Source organism: Psittacula echo (assembly GCF_963264785.1).
Source record: "Psittacula echo genome assembly, chromosome: 2".
Classification (NCBI taxonomy): Eukaryota; Metazoa; Chordata; class Aves; order Psittaciformes; family Psittacidae; genus Psittacula; species Psittacula echo.
Window position 1 is genome coordinate 84844988 of NC_137737.1, and position 26041 is coordinate 84871028.

At 37.7% G+C, this 26041-nt stretch overlaps 1 protein-coding gene across 1 annotated transcript in view; it reads left to right on the forward strand.

The window, feature by feature from the left end:
• The window catches only part of CTNND2 (catenin delta 2), a gene marked incomplete at both ends in the record, with an annotated part of 536439 nt that overhangs the window by 388973 nt on the left and 121425 nt on the right, over positions 1–26041 (forward strand). The window contains one exon of the mRNA XM_080639304.1: positions 12299–12482. Coding sequence (XP_080495430.1) covers positions 12299–12482 — 184 coding nt within the window. The remainder of the gene's footprint in view (positions 1–12298; positions 12483–26041) is intronic.

Here is a 26041-nt window from a genome sequence, read left to right on the forward strand (position 1 = left end):
AATGATCCACTTTTAGAAAGCACATGATGATAAAGAAATATAGCTATAAATAATGACAGGAGAAATTGATTTTTCCTGTGCTGGCAGCCAGCCTGCTGCCTTTTTTGGTTGACATTAAGGTGTCAGAGATTTAACTATTGTCTTTTGAAAATATATAAACTATGAAATCATCACATTTACCAAAAAAAAAAAAAAAAAAAAAACAAAAAAAAAAACCAACCAAACATAAACTATCTGACACTGTACACATATACTGAATGTAGATAGATAGACAGATAGACATAGACTCTATATATTTTGTTCACATATTTATTCACTGAATCAAAAAAAATATATTCCATTCCCACAAAAAATCGTGAGACGTTTTGTACATGATGTTCCTTTCAAAGAAGCACTGGTTGTCTAAGGGCATTTGGCCCATTGTCAGGTCATACTGGAAAAAAAATTTCATTTACTTCCCAGATCTGGGATTCCAGTATTCATTAATGTTGTCTTTAATTTCAGCTGTGGCCAGTTTGTGTTTTGGCTCTGTTGTCACCTCATGTTATGCAATGGTATTATGTAGTTGTTATACATTTCTGTTTGGTTTAATAAATGCCACATGTTTTATAATGTGGTATTTATAACCTTATTGATAGTCTGTCAGTGTTACTGAAAGCAATTATATGTTGTGCTCCTTGTATCTATCTGATTTGAAGTAACCACTGCAGTCTAAAGCTTGTTTTGATTTCATACTGCTTATTAGTATGTGCATAAATTGTTGGCAGATCGGTCAAGAAACTCCAGAAGGTCCCTTTGAGCCCTGCAAGTGTCTTTGCTAATCAGTGTAATTGCAAATTAGTGAGCCTGCAGTGATGTGTGAAGCAGGTTTAAGGGAGTACTCTGGTTAAATGGCCCTTTTGGCCTTCTTCAGTGGAAGACTAATTATAGTTTTATGTGGAGTTTTTCGGTAATTCTGTCCAGTTCTTTGGAATTTTTAACTTCTAAACAATAGCGATTCGTCTGTTGGTGGTTCCCAAAGTCAAATTCACATGCCTGCTGTTGTTTGCTCTTTGTGATGGCGTTTTCTAATTGGACTTTGTAAGATATTACACTTGTGATTTCTTGTATAGTAAATCATATTTAACAGTATTATGGCAAAGAGCTGACTGTTTAGTACTTACGATCTTGAAGCAGTTTATCAATTTAATAATTTTCTGCAAAAGTGCCCTTGACATTAGCTTAGTAACTGGAGTGTGTAAACACAGATGTGAAATTTTATTGTGAGACAAACATTCATTTAGAGGTGGTAACTATTTGTAACCCTATTGCTCTTTGGAAATTCAATTTGAAATTGAGTAAAGGCTGTTTTATCCCACACTGAGGTGACGCTACCACAGACTTAAGTAAACAAGAATCAAACTCTTCCATGAGTTGTGTTCTTCCAGTATTTCACCTTGATGTAATTCTTAAAATACCCTCTTGGTTTTTGGTTGTTAGGTTTTGGGGTTTTTTTTGCAGGTTCATTCTATGTTCATTCTATGATCATTCTAGTTTTGATCATACTGAGTTTCCCATTTCGTAATTGTGTTCAAGTTTTGTCATGGAGCAATGCAAGTATAAGGAAGCCTGGCTAGTGGGAGACCTAATTAATTGTCAGCTTTTGATATTTAGTGTAAAAAGATAGGTAAGAATTTAAATGCTTACAGAAGGTTTGTTTTGGAACCCAGAAGAGGATTTCATCATTAAACTAATTGAAAATTAGGTTATAAAGATATAAAATGCTTTAGGTTCAGTTACATATCCTGGATATCAGAAAGTTTTCAAGCAGACAAGGTGAAAAGCCATCTATGTGCTGAAATTGTCATGATGGCGTAACCATGCTAATACTGCTCTTGCAAGGTTGATGTAAATTTGCTTCAGTATATGCTTAGCTGAGAAAATAAGACTGCCAAACATCATTTGGGGCTCATACATCTCTGTAGTTAAAGAAAATGGAGACATGGAATAAATGCAAAAAGTATACAAACATCTCTTCAGATGCAGCTCTGTGAATTAGCTTCTTTTCCTCCCCCAGCATCCAATCACTATGTCCTGTCAAGTCAAGGAAATTGGGAAGGTTAAGTGTGCAGATAGATTACTGCTAGCACAAAACACAGTTTTCAGAAATGCTTGTTTTGATTTTGACAAGAAAAGACACTCATTTATTTCTTGCTTAGTTTCCCCTCTCAGATAACAAATTATCTGTAATAACCTTAAACATGTGTTTCGAGAAACTTACCAAGCACAGAGGCAGGTGACCTACAAATTTTAATCTTAATTATTTTTAAAATAATAGATTTAGTCTCAGATTCACAATTTTCAAACTTGCTTGCTTATGCACTAAAATTTGCTTGTATTTTTTCAATGCCTTTCATTAAAAAGGGAGATTTGAAGGGTCTGAGTTCTTAGAAATCTTTCCTGCTCTTTCTTTAAATGATTGTAATTTTAAGTACAATGTCCCAGCACAGTCAATTTAAAAAGCTGATTAAATCTTTTGTACTAATTTACTTCTAATTAGGTGTTTTAAATAACAGCTGTTTTCAACATGAACAAAATTATTTGTGTGCTGAAAATTCTTAGCTGTTTACTCTGGATTGAAGCCAGTGGCTGAATGAGGAATCACATACTGTAGTTTCTTCAGTACTTCTTTCTTCAAGTGCAAAAACCTTTTCAGTTCCCAAAGGTCACGTAATACTTTGACTCCCTCCTGTTGCTTGAGATACTGTTAACCAAGGTGTTCTTCAACCTCTGCCCTGAGTTTCATGAACCAGTGAGAATTTCATTTAAAATGCCAAACTGTCAGGTCTCCTGGAAGTCTCAGATTGCCATAAAACCAAGAATTTCATAACACAGCTCAGACTTTTCCTACACTAGTTTATGTTTCCTTCCTGTTGCATTTAAGATCTTGTTACGGGGAAAAAAGGAAACCAAGGATTTGTTGAATACAGGAAAACTCGCTTGTTACTGCTGCCTTGATAGAATTAAGCTTATGCCACACAATTATGCAAAGCTAAGCAAAGCAAAACAAGTGAAGCCACCTGGTCTGCAGAAGTGGTTGCTAGAGTTAGTCAAGCCAAAGAGCCAAGTGCCCCAACACAACTTCAAGTAACTCAACTTCGGAGATCTCACTGAGGTAGTACTAACCCTCTGTCCTGTTTCTAGCAATGGTAATGGCATGGTTGTTTGGCTGCAAGGCTACTCTGCTTTTCTCACCCTGGTAATCAGTTACTTTAAGGTTTTACAGAGAGTCTTTGAAAATCACTATTGCATCACCATAATTTTTAGAAAATACTTTAAATATCTGTTTGCTCGTCTCCAGACTAATTAGCTGGCATTTCACAGGCAGTGGATGTGTTGTAACAAGGGACAGCCATATAAAAGGAGCACCATTGTACTTTATGGCATGATTCTGCAGTCTGGCAAAATTTAAATTTTAGATTTTATCATCACCCACAGGAAGCATCATCATCATATCTAAAAATATGGAAGTGATTTCCAAACAAATTAAGAGCAGGAATTAATTGGCAGTTTGGAAAGCCTTCCTGTGAATCCATTTTGTAATCACTTACCTGAGACACCAGATCTTCACAGCCATTTTCTTTGCAAACCAGGAAGCAAAGAGGCCATACAGCTTACACTCGTAAGTTGCTGGGAAACTGATTTCCAACATGTAGGCTATGACATCTTCAAGAAATTCCAGAGCCATTCAAAACACATCCTATTTATGGCTCATATAATGGCAAATCTGAAAGTAATTCAATAAATTGTGCAATCTTGCTTCAGAAATGATGCTGTCTTATCAAATAACAGTTACGTGAACAATATTGACAGTTCAACTGAATCATTGTATACAAAATCTATTGCAATTTACTGTCTAATTACAAAACAGTCTCTTCCCCCTCTCTCAATATGCTGTCACTATTTTGGCTCTGAAAATGTGCAAAACCACTGGTATGATTTGTTGTATTCATGAAGGCATTCTCAACTTTTCCTGAATTATCAGATTAACTACTTCAAACCCTGTTGCTCCTTGTTAAATACAGAGAGGTTTTAAAAGAGGCGCTTCCTAAACTGCTAAAATGATTCCCAAGCATATTCCCACTCACTTGTCTTGAATTTACTACGCTCAGCCCCAGCACGAAACCCAAAGTGGTCCCTTTTTGCTCTCCTTTTCTCCCTGCCACTGGGATCATGCCCATGAATGAATCACATGAACTTCTAAATCTAAATGGGAAATAACTATTTTTCTCTTGTACAATCAGTGAGATGCATCTTCTATGGAAAACTCATTCAAGGTGTCTTGAGTCATATGGCAATGAAACCGATTTCATAACTTGCTTTTTGATACACTATATAAATGATCTTGGGGTGTTTTCTTGTTTTGCTTTTTTTTATTTTGGTGAAATCTAAGTTCAAGAGGAAATACCAAACAAGGCAATCTGGAGTGATAAATAGGGGACATCTGTTGCAGCATATGGCTTGACATAACAGCTGTATTGAACTTTTTTAGCAAGTAGTAATCCTTTGGTAAAAATCAGCTGGGCATGTAATTTTGATCTCCCTGCCCAAGTGATAGACTATTAAAACACTTGCAGTTGAAAACATTTCAAACTCTCTAGTTTGAAATGTTTGCCATTTGCAAAACAAAATACTTGCATTTTATTATGAAAATAGTTTTCGTTTAGAAAAAGATCTGTGTATTTCACTTTTTTATTTGCAAAATGAAAGTTTGAAGATCTGCTGAAATATTTTCACTTCATAATCATAGAATAGTTAGGGTTGGAAAGGACATTAAGATCATCAAGTTCCAATCCCCCTGCCATGGGCAGGGACACCTCACACTAAACCATGCCACCCAAGGGCTCTGTCCAACCTGGCCTTGAACACTGCCAGGGATGGAGCACTTGACATGGTTAAACTTCATCAGGTTGGCATCAGCCCACCTCACAAGCTTGTCAAGGTCCCTCTGGATGGCATCCCTTCCCTCCAGCATATCAACCGAGCCACACAGCTTGGTGTCATCGGCAAACTTGCTGAGGGCGCACTCAATCCCACTGTCCATGTCACTGACAAAGATGTTGAACAAGACCGGTCCCAACACCGATCCCTGAGGGACACCACTCGTTACTGGTCTCCAGCCGGACATCGAGCCATTGACCACAACTCTTTGTGTGCGGCCATCCAGCCAGTTCTTTATCCACCGAGTGGTCCACCCATCAAATTGATGTCTCTCCAATTTAGAGACAAGGATGTCATGTGGGACAGTGTCGAACGCTTTGCACAAGTCCAGGCAGATGACGTCAACTACTCTACCCCTGTCCATCAGTTCCGTAGCCCCATCCTAGAAGGCCACCAAATTGGTCAGGCAGGATTTCCCCTTAGTGAAGCCATGCTGGCTGTCACCAACCACCTCCTTGTTTTTCATGTGCCTTAGCATGCCTTCCAGGAGAATCTGCTCCAAGATTTTGTCAGGCACAGAGGTGAGACTGACTGGTCTGTAATTCCCCGGGTCATCCATTTTCCCCTTCTTGAAAATGGATATTGATAATAAAATCACTTTTTTTACTGTGGCCACTGCTTTTGCATATAGGTTGAGAGACCAACTTCCCTTTTTACTTTCCAAATAATCTTATTTTCAGTGCTGTCTTTATTTTGTGTGCTAGAAAAAATTATTCAGTAAAATACATGAGTAAGCATTGGAAAAAAAAAATGGTTTCATTCATATATGTATCCTTGTTTACTAATAAAGTATTTAATTGGGAACGGGACTACCATTAGTCATTTCTTAGGATGAAATTTTGTTTGAAAACAGTTGATTTGTTTTTTCCCTGTGTTTCTCTCACTTAGAATTAATTACTTTAGGTTTGGCTTCTGTGTTCCATGGGACCAGTTTCATTTCATCAGTTAGGAAGACAAGTTAAGCAGGAACCGCTGGTCCTTCCACAGTAATTGAATCAGCTCTTGTAGTAATTCCTCTGCTGTCTAACATTAAAGCTAATAACTGTCTAACATTTTTGACTGGCAGTTCTTCCCTTCCACAGTTACACGTTATTTTAAAGTGTACATCAGAGAGACAGAAGCAATGTTAGGTCAAAATTCACTCCTGTGAGAAGAATACAGACTTTTCCAGTTAATGCAATAGCATTTGGACAGAATTTGTTTGCATGCAGTATTAAAATTGACTCCTCCTTTTTGTTTTAGTAAGATCTTAGACGTAATTTTGGAATTAAAGGAGCAATAATTGACAAAGACTTAGCTATTCAGAGGAAATGTTTTTATTTTCTCTATTATATGTAGTCATGTACTTCATGTAGGCAGCATCAGTCTGTGTTTGTAGTTATTCTCTGTGGAAGTTTTTGATTTCTAAGGCTCTGAGTGTCTCCAAAGGGAAAAAAAATTGTCTGGCTGTAACTTTAATTACTGTTTCTTAAACTCCTGCCTGCTTATGACTTTTACTGCAACCCAGCTTTTATCAGCTTGCACTTTCCATGGGTCATCTTATACACAGATAGAAAACCTCTCTGTGCATGTAAATAAGAGAATTACAGGAAACTGCATAGAGATTATTCATTCAGTAACTAGAAGAAAAAATATTTCAAGAAAATTGGTGAAATTTACCTTCTGGTATGCCAATTTTAAACTTATTTTTACAGTGTGCATTTAAGGAGCTGTCTTTAGAACTGAGAATTACTCAGGTGCCAGAATTCAAATCAGCCACTTGTTTCCTACAGAAAGTCTATTACGCAGACCAGTTCTTCACCTTGACAGCTGAGCTGGGTGTGAAGTCTTATTGCACTTTGTATTAAGAAATGCTGTGGTTGGTCTTCAGCATCTTTACAACAGAGCTGCTGTAATACATCAGGAGCCCACACCCTACTGCCAGGGAACAGATCCAGCTCTGCAGAGCAGCGTTACAATTGCAAGGGGCTCCGAGCATCAAAGCTGCAGTAAGAGCCAGCAAATTACTTTTCTAGCACTTGAGAGCTTGGGGTAGAAGATGCTTTTCTTGAGGACTTCAGCAAAAGATCCCTTGTGCTCTGTGCGTAGTATTTAGCTCTCAGATTTCAATCTTAATTGTCATGTTCATAAGGGAAACTCCCCGTAATACCTGTGTGCCTTTAGCATATAAGCAAAAAAAAGCCTTCCAACTCCTCCTGGCTTGCATTCCTCCAGCACTACCAAATGGCATTCTGCATCAGTCCAGAACCAAACTATTAAATTAAGATGAGAAAGAAAAGCCTAAATGAGTTGGAAGGCTTTTAGATTTTTATTTTTACAAGAATACTGAATAAGCATAATCTTCATATAAATTGCAGGTTGACTTAAACATACCAAATTGGAAAGAATCGGTCTTGTTTCTCCCAGTAAGATTTGTTTACTTACAGTCCTTTTAGCCTCTAATTTATTTGGCAAAGTAACGTCTTTTGCAGCACAGTAAGAAAAATAAAATACATAGTGGCAGTGTGATGGGGCAATGCTTTTTGAAAAAGCTGACTTTTCCAGTTTCTTGGTTTCTGCTTATACTTTTAATTTGTTCATAGAGGCTTGTTTGTAGATATAAAAGTCATAATTTGTGGTAGCATTAAATCATACACTGCATAATTGTTTAGACTCCCCTGATATAACACATGCTTTCTCTAGGGTGATATTTTTTGCATCAAAGTGTATGATCTCTACTTTCTTAACTTTGAATGGAATAAGAGTAGCATGTGGCTCAGCAGGTCTTTAGTTATATCTGACTATAGATGCAAATGTGTGAGTACCAATTCTTAGTAAAACACTGGCTAAAAAATACAGTGAAGAGTTTAATCAGAATGAGTTTGAGCTCTAACTTGATTCAGAGATGATGGGGTTTTGGCTCAGACTGCTCCAGTAAATTGAGTTACTTTGAATTTTTTGGATGTTTTGCTTTGTTTCTTTAGCGTAAGTGATGTAGTATGTATTATAATAGCTTAAATTCATTTATGTAAAAAGGAATGTTGTTTCTAAGCTGAAAGCATGGTGGATAACCTGTGTGTGCTAAGGAGTAGTAACAGCTCTTCAGCCCACTTTTAAAAGGGTTGGTCTTGTCTTCAATCTTCTGGACTTTGGCTAAGAGAAAAAGAAATTGAAGTTTGCCTGGTTCTCTGTTCTCTCCATTCCCTCTTCCAGTGGCAGCAAACTTAAATTGCCTTTACTAAGATCTGTGTGTGGTTTTCTTAGGAACTGTGTCTGTAGTTATGTCTTTGACAAGTTTGATTGTAATGGTTTTCAAAATTTATAACCAGTTTTTAAACTTGATTGTTTTAAATTTGATCAGTGAAAAGCCTTTTTAGAAAAGATTTACATTTAGTGCATTAAATGACCTGTTGAACATAGTAGATGTGTGTGCTCTGATAAGCTACTCCAGAAGAAATAACGTGGTACAGCGAGATCTCCATAGTGAGCATTTCTGTAGATTACTCTTAAGAGTCCATCCTCTCATATCTGCAAAACTGGTACTGAGACTCCAAAAACAAACCCAAACCAGATAAGTGCTTTCAGTACCAGTTTCTCATTAGTTCTCAACTCAAAATGAGATTGCAAGAGATTTTCCCATGTGCTTTAGTTTGTGATATGTAAGGGTGAGAAATTTTAACCTGCGAATAAACATGATCAGTCTGGTGTAGGTATTTTTCTACAAAGCATCCAACAAAACCTAAAGTGGTTGGCAACTGGGGAGACAAAATGTCCACTCTGAATGCCTCACAACCTTAAAAACAAGGAAGAGATAAGATACTGTGAACACAGTTGATTAAGAGGTATTCAACACTGATCTGATGAGGTCCTTGTTTCCCTTCTCTCCCAAAAGTCAGTCTGTGGATACTAAACTGTTGATTTTTTGGATCAGCAGCTCTCTACCAATACATACACAGTAGGATGGGTTCCACTGTTTGTGATGAATCACTGGTGTGCTGAGTCCTATCCCTTACCTCCCTGTGGGCAGCTGATGACACACAAATGATTTAGGGGGCAGTCAAGGCACTTCTGAGGCTGTTCCAGACTTGCTCAAACCCAATGCAGTCAGGGCTTTCAGAGTAAAGGTGGCAAATCATCTCAGTGACCAGATCCTTACAACAGTCTTAGTGCGTACATGCTTGGAAAATATATTCAGAGTCTTGTGTAGAAGAGGCAGCTTCATAATTGAATGTGCCTCAGGTAAAAGGTTGGTTGTGGTTTTTACCACTTTCCCTTGCAAAGACAAGACAATGTATCATCTTCTTAGACCCCACATAAATCTGTCTCCAGGTTGTGCTCAGCAAAAGTAATGGGAAGTGAATTGACAGTGCCCTTTCATAATTGCAAATCTTTAATTAAGGAAGGGTACAAGGAGCACTTAAAATGCCAGCCTCAGCAAGTGACAGACTCCACTACTTGTGAGAATAAATTACAGCTTGTCAGAATAAAATTGTTGTTTCCATTAATGTGGTTGGTAGTATTCAAAGACTTAAAATTAGGTAAAACATTCTAGTGTGAAAGATTATCTTACTCCTTAAAACTGTGTGTAGGTGCAGAAACTTCAAAGACAGTTTCTGGCTTACTGGGCAGTGCTGTTTTGCTTGATTCTGCCTTGGTTTAGGCTCATTTTAGGAGAAGGTAGAACAGCTAATGTGGTCTGATGAATGCTTCATCCTCTTACTGGGAAGGTTTAATTTTCAGTTAATGAAAACAGACCCCACTTTTTGGCTCATGGGTGAGTATGTAGGGGTTTATTTGAATTTGGACCTCACCCATTTCTATGGCATTTTATTGAGCAAAAGCTCATGTGCAGTGTCAAGTGGATTTTAAACAGAGAAAAAAGGCTTGAAGACTATTTCTGGGCATCTCAAGTGTCACTGAATAGCAACTAATCACAATGCTTATGCGAGTTTACTTTTAATTAGCAAGAACTTAGAGCAAATAGAAAACAGAGTAGACAGACACATTTTGAAGTATTTTTCTAGGCAGAGCTGTTATGTTTGCTTCTTTTGTGGGTTTTTTTCATCTTTTCCAGTTTATGAGTAGTTCTTGAAACCCAAAATACTCTTTTGTTGCCATTAAAGCACTCTTTTCTGCTTCACTTCCACAGTGGGACTTCTTCACAAAGAGTAACACACTGTCTTGCTTAAGAATTAGATTGGACCTTGAAGGAAAAGTTTCGCATTCAGATTCTCTGCTTTTATACCATGCACATCAGTTACACCTGTCTGGATAAATGTAAAAAAAAAAAACAAAACAAAGCAGCCACATTGTTGTTTATACTGACTAAACCCACCAAAATACTAGTATTTCAGGAATAGTAGATGTGTCAATAAAGCTCACAAAGAGCAGATCATGGAAAAGCAATTATAAATATCTTTATAATCTATATAATCTTTATAATCTAATATTTTTATAAAGGTCTTTGTTTTTCATAAAGGTATTTAGAACAGAATTCAAAGATTTTTTTTCTTTAAAGCACTACTTCTTAAATGAAAATATGAACACTATTCTTACTTCTGCCTTTTTTCTTTTCTTTGGTATGTAGCTAAAGTCTGTCAGTTTCTGCCTGTTTACCACATACAGATTATTTTAAGGTGGTTTGGGTTTTTTATTAGTATGCTAAGCAAAATTTTCACATTAAAATGCATAACTGTCTGCATACAGTTCCATATAAAATAATTAAAACATGAAATTGTATAACTGAAACAGTCTCCCCATAGAGGTAATTGATTTTAAAGGGAAACCCAAAAATGTAGATTCATTCCTGTTAATTACACCTCCTTCAAAACACAGAATGCTAAAGAAAGCCTTGAGCAAGTGGTGTTCTTGCTGCTTATATTTATAAATGTCTGAGTCAATGTTCACAAGGTCTTTAGCAGTTTCCTCCCACAACCACTCGCTTTGTTTTTTCATAGTGTTCATATTTGTAACCTCATGTATATAATGATGCTAATGCTCCATACCTGACAGTGTTCAAGTCCAGGTTAGACAGAGCCTTGGGTGACACGGTCTAGTGAGGGCTGGAACTAGATGATCTTAAGGCCCTTCCCAACCCTAGCCATTCTACAATTCTGTGATTCTCTGTGTTGGTTCAAGGTTTGGTAGCCGTAAAAGCAAAACTCAGTTTTGCCGCTCAGGGTTAGTGTGTGCCCAGGCTACTGTCAGTACAGGAAGAAAAGTAACAAGGAGCAGGGCTGAACTCTAGAGGAGAGGACATATGTTGGCAAGGGGAGGGGAGGAAGAGGTAGGCTTGCTCTTCCAGCTATTCTTGGGAGGGCATTCGGCTAGAATAAAGGCCACTTCTTCTTCAGAGCAGTGTGCTGTCCTCGGCCTTCCCCCAACACTAGGAGCAGCACTAGGGCAGCACTGCTGCCCAGCAGCAGCAGGGTTTTGGCACAACACAGAAATCAAATGTACTGTTCCAGCAAATACACAGATATGCAAAAGGAAATGAAAATCATGGTCTCTTTTGCCCCTAACAATGTCTTGCCTGCTTTCTGTGTGGCACATCGGCAGTGGCCCTGATCCTTGCAACTATGCTCAGAAAGCTTTGGCTTTTGATTGCTCTTCCTTTTCTTTAGCACATGATGAATTTTAACAGAAGGATTTTGGTTTTAATTCCAGTAAATCTTCTTGTAAGTTGCACAATTAAGCTGGTTGTTTCTGTGCAAAACTGGTAGTATTCTGTAACTTTGAGTAGTAAAATATTTGCAAAATAAAAAATGAGTTGTTGAAGGCTGGGATAATACCATACTACCATACTACCATATCAGGTTGTGGAGGAAGTCTTTTTGCTTGTAGTACCAACTACCCTAGACAGTTACTTTCATTACAGTGAAGATCACAGGGTTGTGGTTTTGTTCTCTAATTGCATATCTATCAACATGACAGCGTAAATCAGGACCTATTTTCTGCTGTTGGTTTTTATTATTTTCATTTAGAAGACAGAGGTCTGAAGTCCAGCCCTTAAAAAAAAAGTATGTAATAGTTCTTCATTCCACATGTGGTTCACAGCCTAAACAGGCCGAGATCATAACCAGCTGCTCATTTTTTAGGTTTAGTTCTCAAAAATTTCCAGTGTTGCTGTGATTACTTGTGTCTTCAAAGTCTTATTTGCACTGCAAAAATGTGAGGGTGTCATTCAGTCCCATAAATTGTAGGGGTATTTTTTCTTGACAGAAACAGCTTTAGTAAGCACTCCCATGTTGTGAAATGTTTTGCTGGTGTTTTATGAAATGAAAAGTAGTCAATATTTTTTCAGGAATATTAATTATTAGTTATTTGGGGTTTTTTGTAGGAGTTCTCTGGAATCTATCCTCCTGTGATGCACTGAAAATGCCAATCATCCAGGATGCCCTCGCGGTGTTGACCAATGCAGTGATCATTCCTCACTCTGGATGGGAAAACTCTCCACTCCAGGATGATCATAAAATACAACTCCATTCATCACAGGTGCTGCGCAATGCCACTGGGTGCCTAAGGTGAGTACTGCAAAACATTTGCTTTGCCTTAATCATCTCGCTTTGGCTTGAATTGGCATTTCTCATTCTTAGGCATCTGTATAGTAAATAATTGGTTTATGCGTCAGCAGACACGATGACTCTCAGTGCTGTAAATTTAAAGTTGGAAATTAATTAGAAAACAAGCTTCAAGCTATTTAGAAGACAATCTAGAAGAGTTGCTGTGGGTTTTCCATTTTTCTTTCCTTAGCAGCTTTGACCAGTCTTCTCATCTGAGCTTGTATATTGTGTTTTTCATCTTGTACGTGTACCTCATTTCCCCAGTTACTTAAGTGAAGTCAGTATGTTCTCACTATTACACCCAATTTAATCAGTGCAAAAAGTAAGCATGATGCTCACAAGACTTACAGGTTCCAGATGCCATTGCTGGAGTTATGATAAATACTTAAAATATATTTTTTCTGCTCTGTGAAGGTGAGAAATGGATTTCAATAAGAGACCAACCAATTTAACATTGTGCAACTAGAATACTTAAATAGATCCTTAACAAGTATGTTTATATTTGTATACCAAACTTGTATATGCAACACCAAGGTACACTTATATAAATATGTGCAATATGATCTATGCATTCCTAAAAATTGCTGAGAATGAAAATAGGATGAGTAAGAAGAGTTTCAGTTCTGACAAAACCTCACTAAGACTTGAGTCATAGCAATTTCTGAATATCATTTTGTTGAAATATTGTAGCATATTAGGCAAGTTCTTTTAAGCAGTGATTTTTTTTTTCTCATTGCGTATTACAGATTCTGTTAATATTTTTACATACATCACAGGAAAATTGTTAGGTGAATAGTATGTATCAGTAATACAGTCTATGTTGTATGCTGCATCCAAACCAGATATCCTTCAAAGAGCTAAATAAAACATACAATGATAGGAGGCAAAGTAAAATAGCAATTTTTTTTTACATATCTATAGCAAGCACCTTTTTGTCTTTGTGCTGTTTCATCAAATTAAGTGTCTCCCTTTCATAAGTAATACGTGAAAAGTTTATAGGAAAAACCAATAGTTACTGTTGACGGTTTGTATGTGATTGGAAGAGAATGAAAGATAAAAAGTAATAACTAGCGTATTGCAAATATAGTTATATTGGGTTTAAATGCAGGTATGTGTATGTGAATATCACCTGTTGATATATGTGACTGAAGCTAGGTATTTGTACCAGAGTTGAACTGATTTTGAAAAGAGGTTGATAGTATAATTGTGTTGCGTTGCACTGAAATCTCTAGAAAAAAATTGCTCAAAAAAAAGTTTTTAAAAATGACGAAAGTCATTCCAGAAGGACCTGTACCATGTTACATGTCTCACACTTCCAATGTTCAACCTATGTCAGTTAAAGAGCTGCCTCTGAAAGAAGTGAAAAAGTGTCCATTATAAATCTGGGGCTTAATGATGCCCTTCCGCTGAATGAGCATGTCCGGTGTTGGTCTGCCCACACCATAAGCTCTGTCTTCATGTTAATTTTTCCCAGCCTCTTCTCAGGGACTGATACCTATCCCTGATCCTTCAAACCTCTCTTCTTCCTACCTCACAGTTGGGGGATTCGTTGCACATTGGTCTTGAAATCTTTCTTCTTCTTTTTATTTTTTTTTTCTGTGAGTGTATGTGTATGCCCATTTGCAAACTGCTGTGAGTTTCTATAGCCTGCACCCTGTGTCAGCCTGAGGACTTGGGGCCACATGAGAATGGTATGTTGCCTGATCTAATACACACTACTTTGAAGCAAGTGCTCAATGGTATGCTGTCATAGCAGAATGGCTTCTAGTCAGCTCATGCAAAATAAGCTCGTATCTGCCTGCAAAAGACTGTGCATATTATAACCCTTGACTCCTTCCCAGGTAGCTGTAACTATACAGCTCAAATGGCTGTCCTGAGCAGGTTGGTCTTCCTTCTAAACCAAGGCCATCCAACCATATTATGGTTTTGTAATATCTTTCTGATAAAAAATCCTCCCAATTTCCCAGATACATCTTTCTGCCCTCTCTAGCAACTTCAGGTACTTATTGGGCCTTCATCTATCTTCTTTAGACAATTTCCTCCCACTTAGTCTGTGTGGATGCTCTTTGACAGAGCCAGAACATTTGGAGAGGGTTGAAGCTACATTTGCTTCATACCAGAGGGAACATTCTTGTTTACCTTTCCCCGGTTGCTGTTGAAAATCTGTCTCTCTCTGAACAGAATGTCAATTTGGAGTTCGTGCAAGAGAGAAGAGTGTAAGTTGACCTCTGAGATGGTAACTGGATTTTTGCTTTGAATGCATGTAAGATAACGGGACCGTAGGCTGAAGGAAACTGTGAATACCAGAAAAAAAAGAGATCAGACAGCTCTGTGGAGATGATTGGAGTAGCGTATGCTAGTGCTGTAGCTAGCATTCCTTAAACACCCACCACCCCCAATAAACCGAGCAGCTCTCACACTTTCCACTTGTGACTAGTTACAAGCCTCCTATTCCCATTTCAAGATCTCACTGGACAAGGAAGGTAATGTAAATCAGGAAGATGTAATGTTGCTGGCTGAGATAGTGCTGTGTTTATCTAGAAATGGAAAGTCCATTGCCATCTTCCATGGCAGAATTTCTTCTAAGACTCCAGTTTGGTTGCTTTCTGTAGGGTTTTTTTCTGCTTTTACTAGAGTTCTTTTTTGAAGGGGCACTGGTTAAAATTCAGTAGCATCAGGCTTATCAGTGACGATACTCAGTGTCATAGGAAAAGTGGTGGTGTTCAGAATACATCACAAATGTTTCTGAATCTGTAATGTTGACAGATTTTAGAGACATCAGTTTGTATTGCATAAGGTTTAATGCTAGCAAATATGCCAGGAGGATTTGGGGTTTTTTTTTAGTCTTCTGTGCTTTTGGTTTTCTGATGCATTCACTGCTGAAAACTTTAAATAATATCTGAGAGGTGCTGTAATATAATCCATCCCATATTCAGTGCTAATAAGTGGTTTGCAATAGCCATTCTATAGGAACAGTCAGATCTTTGGTGTATGTTTTTTCACTACAGTATATGAATTGTTCTTTCTGCTGATCTTTCCTTTTCTCAGTTTCTTGATGAGAGTTTCTTATGTCTTTTCAATTAAAGAGTTGCTTATTAACTGTTTAGTACTCTTACCTGCTTATTCATTATCATTCCCAACCAAGTACTTAAGTCTGCAATTTCAGTCATGCAATAATCCAGCTGAAATTGGTATGAAATCATATGAAAAACAGCAGCAACATCAAACCTTCTTTTCATATTTTATTTTTCTTCCATAAAGACATTATTTACAAACTGCTTTTTGTGCACTTTGGTGAATTGAAAAAAGGAAATAGCTTTAATACAATATTGTACTAATTAATTTTACGTAACTTGAATACTGTGAAATGGTTTAGATAATTCAAGGCTCCAAATAGAGTGTTATACCTATCATTACAAATTTAATCTTAAAATTCATCTTCCATAAATTGCCAGACCTCAGTGTGAGATGTGTTTGAGTAATCACCTGATTTACTTACCTCCCCACAGAGGTACTAGTACCTTGCCTCATTAAGCTCTGTGAAAGTTTGACTTCCCCGTTTCCTTCTGTATTTCAGCTGTGACTGCTTTACTTGTGCTAGGGAAGTACTGCATGTTTGTTTTACACGTTCTGATTCATTTAGACTTATTAGGGAAAGCAGGGTGAAAACTGAATTTGGAATCCCTGTTACTTATTGGGGGAGGGGAGAAGCGGTGTTACAATCCCTAACATGAAATTTAAAAATCAACATTGCATAATGTTGTCTTAACCTGAAGCTCCAGCTTACTTATCACAGAACTAAGTCTCTATACAAAGAATATCTGAAAAATCCCAAGCAAAAATCTTTTGGAGAGTTTTTGTCCTGAAGTAAAGTCTGGAACCTTGTTTTAGCTATGAATTTAAAATGAATTTAAGTTCACAGAATCTCATGTGAGGACTTCAAAGGATTTTAAGAATTTACTGGCTTAAGATTCTAATCTGGTTTTAGGTGCAAACTCATAAAATGCTGACTTTTTTTCCGTTCATGTTTTTTAAATGTTCGTCATACACTGAAGGTACAGGAGCAATTGTAAAAGTCAAAGCTATGTTAGAATACTTACCTCCCCTCATTAGTTGATTAGAAATTGCAGGGGGGAGTAATTAATATAGGTTTTGTTTATAAAGCCCCATACCTATCAAATTTCCATACTTCATATGTTCATACTCGTCATACCTTTCACAGAATACCATGAATTATTTTTCAGCTGAAAAATATATAGCAAGCATTCAGAGTAGAAAAGCAAAAGGGAAGCGAGCTTTTAAAACATGAATTAAATGTAATTGACCCAGTAGCATTCTCTGGAGAGATCAGATTTTGGGAAGAAATTAATTAAGTTGTTAAAACTTCTTGTGTTCACTTCAAAGCCTGGATATCAAATATTTTTAACTGTTTTGTGGGTGAATTATCTGTTTCACAGACATTTACAGCTAATTCATTTATTTCACTGTCTTACTTCTGTTCCCTTCTAAGCATCCAAAATCTATTGATTCCTATTCTTAGGAACGTCTATAATCTGTTATATTCAAAACATTCTGCTGCATACTGACAAAAGGTGTGGGAGCAGCATAAAATAAATAGCACAGGCTGTATTATTCATCATCTGTTTAGTTTCTAAAGAAACATGCATATATATGGGGAAACATTCTTACATAAATGTGAAGCATTTCTTACAAAGCTAAACTGATACGTGTGTATGTGCATGCGCATATATGTGTTTATGTGTATGTGCATACAGATAGAGCGCTGATTATTGAAGCTGTAATATGTTTCTGTCTTTACTGACTGGTAAAAGCTCTAAATATCTTCAGTTGTGCATAAACAAAGCTGGCTTCTTACAGTAGAACTTTGCTGCTGGTACATGATTCTTCTGCCAACACAACAGTCACATTTTGTCGGTCTCTATCCATGCTGTAGTGGATATAAAGCTGTTGGACTTGACAACAGTTCTCAGTATTTCCCTTGCTTTTTCTAGAGCTCAGGAGCTCTTCTCAGGCTGACCTTGCAGTGCATCAGGTAGCAGAAAGTCCACGCTCCATCGAGAAGCCAGTCAGAATTCAAAATTAGGACGAAACTCCTATTAATTGTGTAATTCTACTGGCAGCCTACTCAAGGGAGGGACTTTTACTACAAGCACCTACAGCAAGCAAGCGGCATGAGAGAGCGGACAGCTACCTAGGATACTGAAGCAGGGTTATCTGCTTGTAGAGAGGAGGCTGTCCAAATCCAAACCCACAATTTTTCCTCCTCTTACCCTCTTCAAATTCAGTCTTAATATTGGAGAAAAGGGTAATCACCACTGTTCTTGTCTTTTTAATACATTTTGAGCTATAAAATTTACAAAGCTGATATAATCAAATCAACATCTGAGGACCATCAGATCAGCAGATTTGATGCCAATTATCTAGCTATATGCTGAGTGTATTGTGGTGAAACACAGGTTATGATTTACTTAGTCTATGGATTTGCACACCATGGGCTGAACCTCATTTGGCCACAGCTAGGATGTTGTATAACCCCTGTGGTGTCCAGGGTTATATTGGCTGTACTGGTATGTTGTGAAACACACACTCCTGAGAGCTCTCCTCAGCTTGATAATTCCTCTAGGACCTGGAATTGTCAGTAAGTGCTGAGGATAGACTTGACAGGAAGCTCAGGAAAAAGCTTATCTTTAATGTCTGATTTTGAGAAGTTTAATCCCTTTTAACTAATATGATTATTAAAATGTATCATTTACGCTCCTGGGTCCCAGCAACAGTAAGCTATTGAGGAACTAAGGGGCAGATGTCAGCAACATTTTAAAGAAACTAAGGATTCCTGATACTCACTGTATGTACAAATGACTACCAGGTAATTGCCAGTTTAATATAACTGAAGGTATCTTGATCACAACTTCTACATCTTGTCCTTCCAGGTTAAAGCTGAATGGCATACCACTTACTTTTAAATACATTAGCTCAGTTCTGTATTGTACATATTGAATTTTGAAAAACTCTGCAGTAAATTTGATAATGCGTCCAAAAGTACCAGGCAGGAAGGAAAATGAGCAGAACTGTTGTTTCTTGTCTTTAAAACACTATAAAAAGGAGTGAACTCTTACGTTGCATTTACTTAATGGCAGGCATTTTAATCAATGACTAGGTTTCTGTAAAAGAGCCTGATTTTTAGAAGCTTTAATGTTTCTAGACTGTCACTGATTTACCAGCTTTGAAAATCATTTGTAGTTTTGATGTGGTTGATAATGAGTTTGTCAAATTTCAGAAACCCCAAATCAAGACTTTCAAAGAGGCTGCTTTCATGGGCATGAACTCTGCAAAATGTATTTTTAACAAGGCCAAAAACTTTCACTGGCTTATGTGTAAATGTTCACAACCATATGCCTAGTTTTCCAACCACAAACCAAAATGGGAGAAATCATAGGAAATTAATACAAGCCAGTCTGCTGTGGAAAATGTATTTCACCTTTCAGGAAGCTGACAGGTCCAGTCTAAAGAAGAGTCACAAACCAATCTGAGAGGCCACAATAACTGCATCCCAGTGAAGCATAAAGTTTCTGAGGTGAATTTCTGAAAGGTATGAGAGGGATTGTTCCTTACTGAACGCTGTGATCATTCAGAAATGTAGCTGAAATAAAAATCTATAATGTTACGGTTTAGGGGGGAGAGGGATCTTTTAGTATGACTATATCAGTGTCCTCTGATTGCTGCAGTAATATTTTTATTCAGAAGATACTCAAGGGAAAAGTAGCAGCAGAATTAAATGTGTAGCTGTGTCAGATACTTAAGCACCTCACTTTTTCTTCACAGTGCAGTTGCTCCCACTTTGCATATTCATGAACAAATCTATAAGGTTTATGCAAGGTCATACTGAATTAATTATAGCAGTGGTATTCAAATAGCACTCTGAAGTTTAGTGCTCTTTCAGCATTTCTGGTAAAAGCACTACTTCAGCCTATCAGATTGATACTACAAATTCCCCATAGCTCTCGAGGTTCATTCTGGGCTCAAGTTGATCAAAATCTCAACCAGAAATTTTGTTTTTTAACTGGGGATGGACTACTCATTAGGGACTGTAGTGACAGGACAAGGGGTAATGGGTTAAAACTTAAACAGGGGAAGTTTAGATTGGATATAAGGAAGAAATTCTTTACTGTGAGGGTGGTGAGGCACTGGAATGGGTTGCCCAGGGAGGTTGTGAATGCTCCATCCTTGGCGGCGTTCAAGGCCAGGTTGGACGAAGCCTTGGGTGGCATGGTTTAGTGTGAGGTGTCCCTGCCCATGGCAGGGGGGTTGGAACTAGATGATCTTAAGGTCCTTTCCAACCCTGACTATTCTATGATTCCATGATTCTATGCCTTTTGTATTCTCCTTTGGTCTGAGAACTAGTACCTCATAATTCCAGACACTTTTTACTCTCCTGTACTTAAGGTATACCTCCTTCCTCCATCATTTTACCTGATAAGAGAGGCTGGACTACTCTTCCTAAATCTACCTTCCAATGCAGAAGGAGCTCCCAATGTATTGATTTTGCACTGGGATAGCTAAGAGGTGATGTATGGGCATGCATCTTCAAAATACTATTTAAGTAATCCCTGGGCAAACAAGGAAGCTCATTTATATTGCAGTGGGGCTTCACGTTTGGATAAAAATTAGAAATATTGGACCTATATGTTAGAGTCTGATAGTTTAGGACCTAGCTGAAATTTAGTTCCTATTCTCTTAAACAGAAATATTTACTCGTTACTGTGGCAAGAGTATGTTCTTCCTGTAATTTACTAATTTACTGTTGCTGGAAATTAAACGTGCACATATAAAAAGAACCGAAGTGCCACAGTACCTTTGGTTTCATCTTAGGATATTCTTAGGCTCAGCAATGATGATAAAACTATCAACTGCTGCCTCTTAGGCTGAATGGCTCATGGTGTACCATGGATTAGGGCTCTGTTGACTATCTGAAGTATGTTTTAATTTACTATTTTCCCAGCTTTTGGAGGGTTTAATTCCTTTCAGGTTGAATGCCTGCTGTTAACTTGTGCCTAATGTGAAAATTAAATGTCCTCTCATATTTGCATGGTTAGGTAGTGTTACTTTATATTTACTTCTGTCAGGTTTAAGCCTTGTGGATGTGAAGGCTCTGAATAAAGTGAAATTGTTTTGTGAAAGGGTTTAGATTCTGTGGTTTGGTTTTTTTTCATTTCAGAACAGTTTTCCTTTATTCAGTAGTGAGCGTTAGCTTGGCAGACACTGTAATAAAGTATGATCTGAATCTTGGTGGCCAGCTGACTTGATTTGAGCTGACTCCAAGCCCAGCTGACTACAACTGGCCTCCTTCTCACTGGCCAGCTGCAGAGTTTTATGACAGTGGCCTCACTATTTTCTTTTTAGGAAGAGTCTCCAATCCTGCATGGCACCACGTGTATTTTAGAATGTGTCAGCACGTCCATGCAGTCACTGCATGGGAAACTGGAGAGATGGAGCCAATTCTGTCTTAACTGTCTGGGTCTGTTGGAAAGAATGGCAAGGGCCCAGGTGCCAGCAGGAACCAGAGTGTACCTCTGTTGTTGCTTTGCTGACTACCCAAAATATTGGATAGTCCTTTTCAAATGGGTGCTTTGAAAAACTGGTATAGTCAGTCTGACTCCACAGAAAATACTGTTTGTCTCAGCTTGAGAGAAAATCTGATTTTGACAATTCTGTAGTCATGGTCATGGTGACTGATAATAGAGGATGATGTTTTGTTTACCCAAAGACAATGAGAAACACAATCATCCAGAGTTTGTATGCCCACTCAATTCCCCCACAGATAATGAAGTAATACTTGGTAAGGTTCAGGATCTTTGGTGCTCATAGCTTGATTTGTATATTAACTAGCTTTTTTCCTCTGAAAACTGTTTGTATTACTAGGCAGTGTGAAAAAGGAACGTGAAAACACACGGCTCTGCATGAAGGAAAGGCAGGGCATACTTCTGCAACTTTCGTCCTTATCTTTTGCTGGACTGCTTCAAATCTGAAGAAACTTCCCCTAGGAGTGAGATCATTTGGTCTTTTCATGCAGTCAGAGGAATTCCAGTAGAGATACCTGTTTGAAGTACACTGAGCTAGCTTCATCCTTCTGGATAAGCCAGCCAACTTCACAGAGTAAACATTTTATCACCCCCTTTCAGAATGTTTGGGCATATGAGCTGTCTCACTTCAAGTGCAAGAGAGTAATGCCAACAGCTCAAGTTGAGCGAGTGTTCAAGTCTTTTCCTGCAAGAAGGCTTTTATGGCATTCCATCAGAGAAACGCTCTCCGCTAATATCCTTAGCACAGAAGCCCTAAGAACTGCAGTCCCCACTAACCACACTTGACAAACTTCATTATTTTTATCCATTTTGGAAATATTTTCTCAGGAAGCCTACTGATGAAGTAAGTAAATAAATAAAAATAGGACTTTCAGGGGGGTGTAATGAACTAGGCTGCAGACTACCAAGTCTGCTTGGTTTACATTCCACTCACGATGTCTGAGCTGAAGCCTGAAAAGCAGGAGGTGATTCCTGGATGTCATGTTTTGTGAAACTTTGCCCTGTGAGTGTTGAACTTGTGTTCTTATTACCACTACACATCTCCATGGAGGATTGTTAGCACTTTGTAAGATTTTTCCTTGAGTAGAGAAAGCAGTGTAGTAAGAACACTTTGAGAAAGAAAGGTGGAAGTCCATTACTGGCAATCAAGTGGATTTCCCCTTTCTGAGAGGATTAGCAAAATGAATAGTTAATTTGGGGGTAAATGGAGACTTTTCACAAAGAATGAGGTAAAAAGGATGTGATGCCTGTCACTGCTTCAGTTTCATCACTTTTATCCAATAATATTTCTGTGGACATTATACAAACTAACACACAAGTGGAGCAAGATGGTTCAAAACTAGAGCAAGGTGCAAGGTGATACTAATTTCCAGCTGTAGCTCACTGATGTGCACACAGCCCTGCAGACACAGAGTAGGACGAAGAGATTTTCCTTGTCTTCTGCCAGCAAAGTCTGTGCCAAGTTTCTGTCTCATACAGCTAGCAGGGAGGAAGACATCCCTCTTTAAAAATGAGTTAATGATATTAGAGGTTTGTGGGGTTTAGGTTTTTCCCCTATTTTCTTCCCTAATTAGCTTCGTATCCTATTTTCAAGTTCTTTATTATTGGTAAGAAAGTTTCCTTTTTTTTTTTTTTTTTTAATAATATTATTCATGTATTTTAAGTACTTCTGCGTGTGCTATATGAAAACATTTAACATCTGCCTGATAGCATTTTTAGCTAAGATTGCACACAGATTTCCATGACAAAGTACTTTTGAAATATTTGTCCTAGTGTAGCTTTTTTACTTTCACAGTTCATTTCTTTTTGTCAGGTATTCATTTATTATAGTTCGTTGGTTACAGCTTCAGTGTTTTCTCTTGAAGGACAGTAGCATTGTTAAATACCTCCTCCTCTTGCCCTGCTGTCATTCATCCATCTTTATATGTGATTTACTGTGTGCAGAAGTACAAGACTTGAAAAGTTTTTCAAAAGACATAGTCATGAAAGCACACAATATAAGTATTGTGCATATAAAAATAGAGGTGGCATTTTTTTTATCCCTTAATGAAATGAAAATACATAATAAAACAGAAAATTTAATTTCCAAAAAAAGAATTCCTGGGTTCACTTTAGATAATTAATATGTGTTGAGGACATTTTTCAGTAGATTGGTCAAATTGACTGATGTTGGCTGTTACCTGCTGTCTCTTGTTGCCCAACTTCACACTAAGGAGTGTCCTCTAATCTATGTAAATATGAGGAAATGGGTGCTGTCGTTTGTACTTTTGGCGGTTACTTGTGTGTTACAGTTAGCTGCTTGTGCTCACTGTCTGGTTGCACTAGGGTGATGTCTTGTATGCTAGATATCATCTGTCTTGAAAATACATGTCATCTTGTCTAATGCTCTTTAGCCCAGTCCTTGGCACAATTGTGTCACCTTTCCACACACAGGCACAGGATCCACCAGCAAAATCAGCTGGAGCATAGCTGTCACTGGGATCGCAAGCGCTGAAATGGGAGAGAAGGAAATTCACATGAATGATGCATTTTTCCTGAACTGAAATTTCACATGATTCACAGGAACAGTGTGGGAATTTTGAATGCTTTTTACAGGAACAGTCTGATTGCTTTTTTAGTTTTGTTTTGGCTTTACTTTTGAGAGGACAGGTAATTTTTCGTTTTGCCTTCAATTAGATTGTAGAAAAGTGAACTAATGTAGTTTTTGGACACTTAAGTTAATTCCAGATTTCCTATAAATTTTGTTGGGTTTTTTATTTCATTTGGTTGTGGGGTTTTGTTTTGGATTTGGTTGTTTTGTTTTTTTTTTTTTTACTAAAGAGGTTTTTTATTTGAGTTTTAATCAAAAAAACTGAGGTACACATTGTTAAGGAGGCAGCATGTCCACCTTGGAGGAGTTCAGGAAAATCAGTCACCTTCCTTTGATTATAAAAGCAATTTATGACTTGTTTTACGTGGCTTGCTTAAGTAGGCACCTGAGTGGAGTACTGCGTGTTTGGAGTTATACTACTGCTGTATGTCACATTTGTGTATACACAGGTAACCTGTAAATGCTGAGTTTGTTTCACCATTTGCACCTCCAAAAGTATAGGTACTTTAAATACTTTGACATTATTGTTAGCTATAATGAAAATGTATCATTACTTGCTAATAAACGAGAAAGAAAGATGTGTGTGCATCTGTTTGGGGGTTTGAATGTGTTTGTATAGCTATATACTTTCTTTTTTCAGGACTGTCTGGCCTGAATAGCAGCAGTTGGTGGTATTATTTCTTTTAAGAAAGCAGAAAGTGACTGCATTAGCACAAAAAATTTATTCTAGAATTGCAGCTCCACATATCATGAAACACATGGAAAGCATTAACTGATTAATTATCCCCCATAATTCTCTGACATATCTCTGTCTAGACTATAATGAGTGCAGTATTGCTTCTGCCAGGGTTGCATTTTGCTTGACCTTATTGCAGACATACAGTGTAATTACTAAATGGGGGGTAATTTATGTAAACAAATGTTAGTTTTTCATAGCATGAGCCCTATCATTATGTTTTATTGCTAGTGGATGTGTTACATAGCCATTCTTTAAGGGCTTGGGTAGATCATTATTGTAAATCATCTTTAGACTGTAAACTCTTCCTCTCCTACAAGTATGTGAGAACTTTAATTGACCATGCTTTAGCAAAGTAAATATGCATTTCTAGTTAGTACACAGGGAGTTTGGGGGATGCTGTTGCAAACTTGTCTTGTAGTATCAGGCATAATAGGTAAAAACAAATATGTAGGAAATGAAATATATTTAATACTTTGATAACTGTCATGTACTGGCTTTCGTCTATCAAAAACTTTAGAGGTAGCTTACACAAAGTGAAAGCAATTGACTTCCTTTTCTCCTTATAAGCCAAGCTAACCTAGTGGCTCCCACTCTTAAGTCAAGTGCAGGAATATATTATTGAAGGTAATAGTGAAATTATCCACCAGTTTTCTTCTTGGTTTCCAATAATACAAAGAGTACCATTTCTTTCTTTCTTTCCTTCTGTCAAGTAGATTAATCGTGTTTCAATTACATCTGACTAGCTGGAGTTTTCCTTGGTGCAGACATGCAGTGGTTTTGGGAATGTGATTCTTGGCAGGCATCTAAGCTTATTCATTCCTTTCCTGCTTCTTCATTTCACATTTACTCCTCCCTGTTGAAGCTCTGTCCTTGTGCTTTTTATTTTGTAAAGCTCATATAGTCAGTAAAAAATAAATTATTAACCTATCTTACCAATAATAAATACTTGTTTGTGCTCAAAATCTGTGCAGTGAGAAACAGAACAGTTTCCAGCAGATGCCAGTGTGGATTTTGCTCTGCTCTTTTCATAGTTCATGTGAAACTAATTTAGTGGCCTCAGCACAATTCCTGCTGCTGTCTCACTCAGCAATACTACTGTTGTCAGCCCTTGATACCCAGGCAGGAAGCAGAAATGATGTCAGCAGTAGAACTGGAAGGCTAACTGGCCTTATTGGGTAGATATACCTGCAGCAGCTTCACATCAGTATGTTCAGCCAGAAGTACAGGCTATTGCATTTGGTATAAGCCTCCTGTGGGCCTGTACTATCTGTTTAGATTGTAAATCTAAACTGTATTGGCTTAATATCCATTTTAACTTGATTGTTATCCATTAACTGCCTATGCTTTGATCATTCCTTCAGACAGCATCACCACTGTATCCATGGCAGTCACAAGTTCAATGGATTTTGAATCAGCTGTGGAGCTGCTTCACAGGAAAAGGGTGCTCACCAAATGTAAATAAATCAGTATTTGCTCAGAACTTGGGAACAAACCACCCTGTTGTGCGGGAAGACCACAAATTATGGCAGAAGGCTTACTTGGGTAAGCACAAAGTTTCCTGAAGCACAGGAAGCGACCAAGGAGTGCAAAG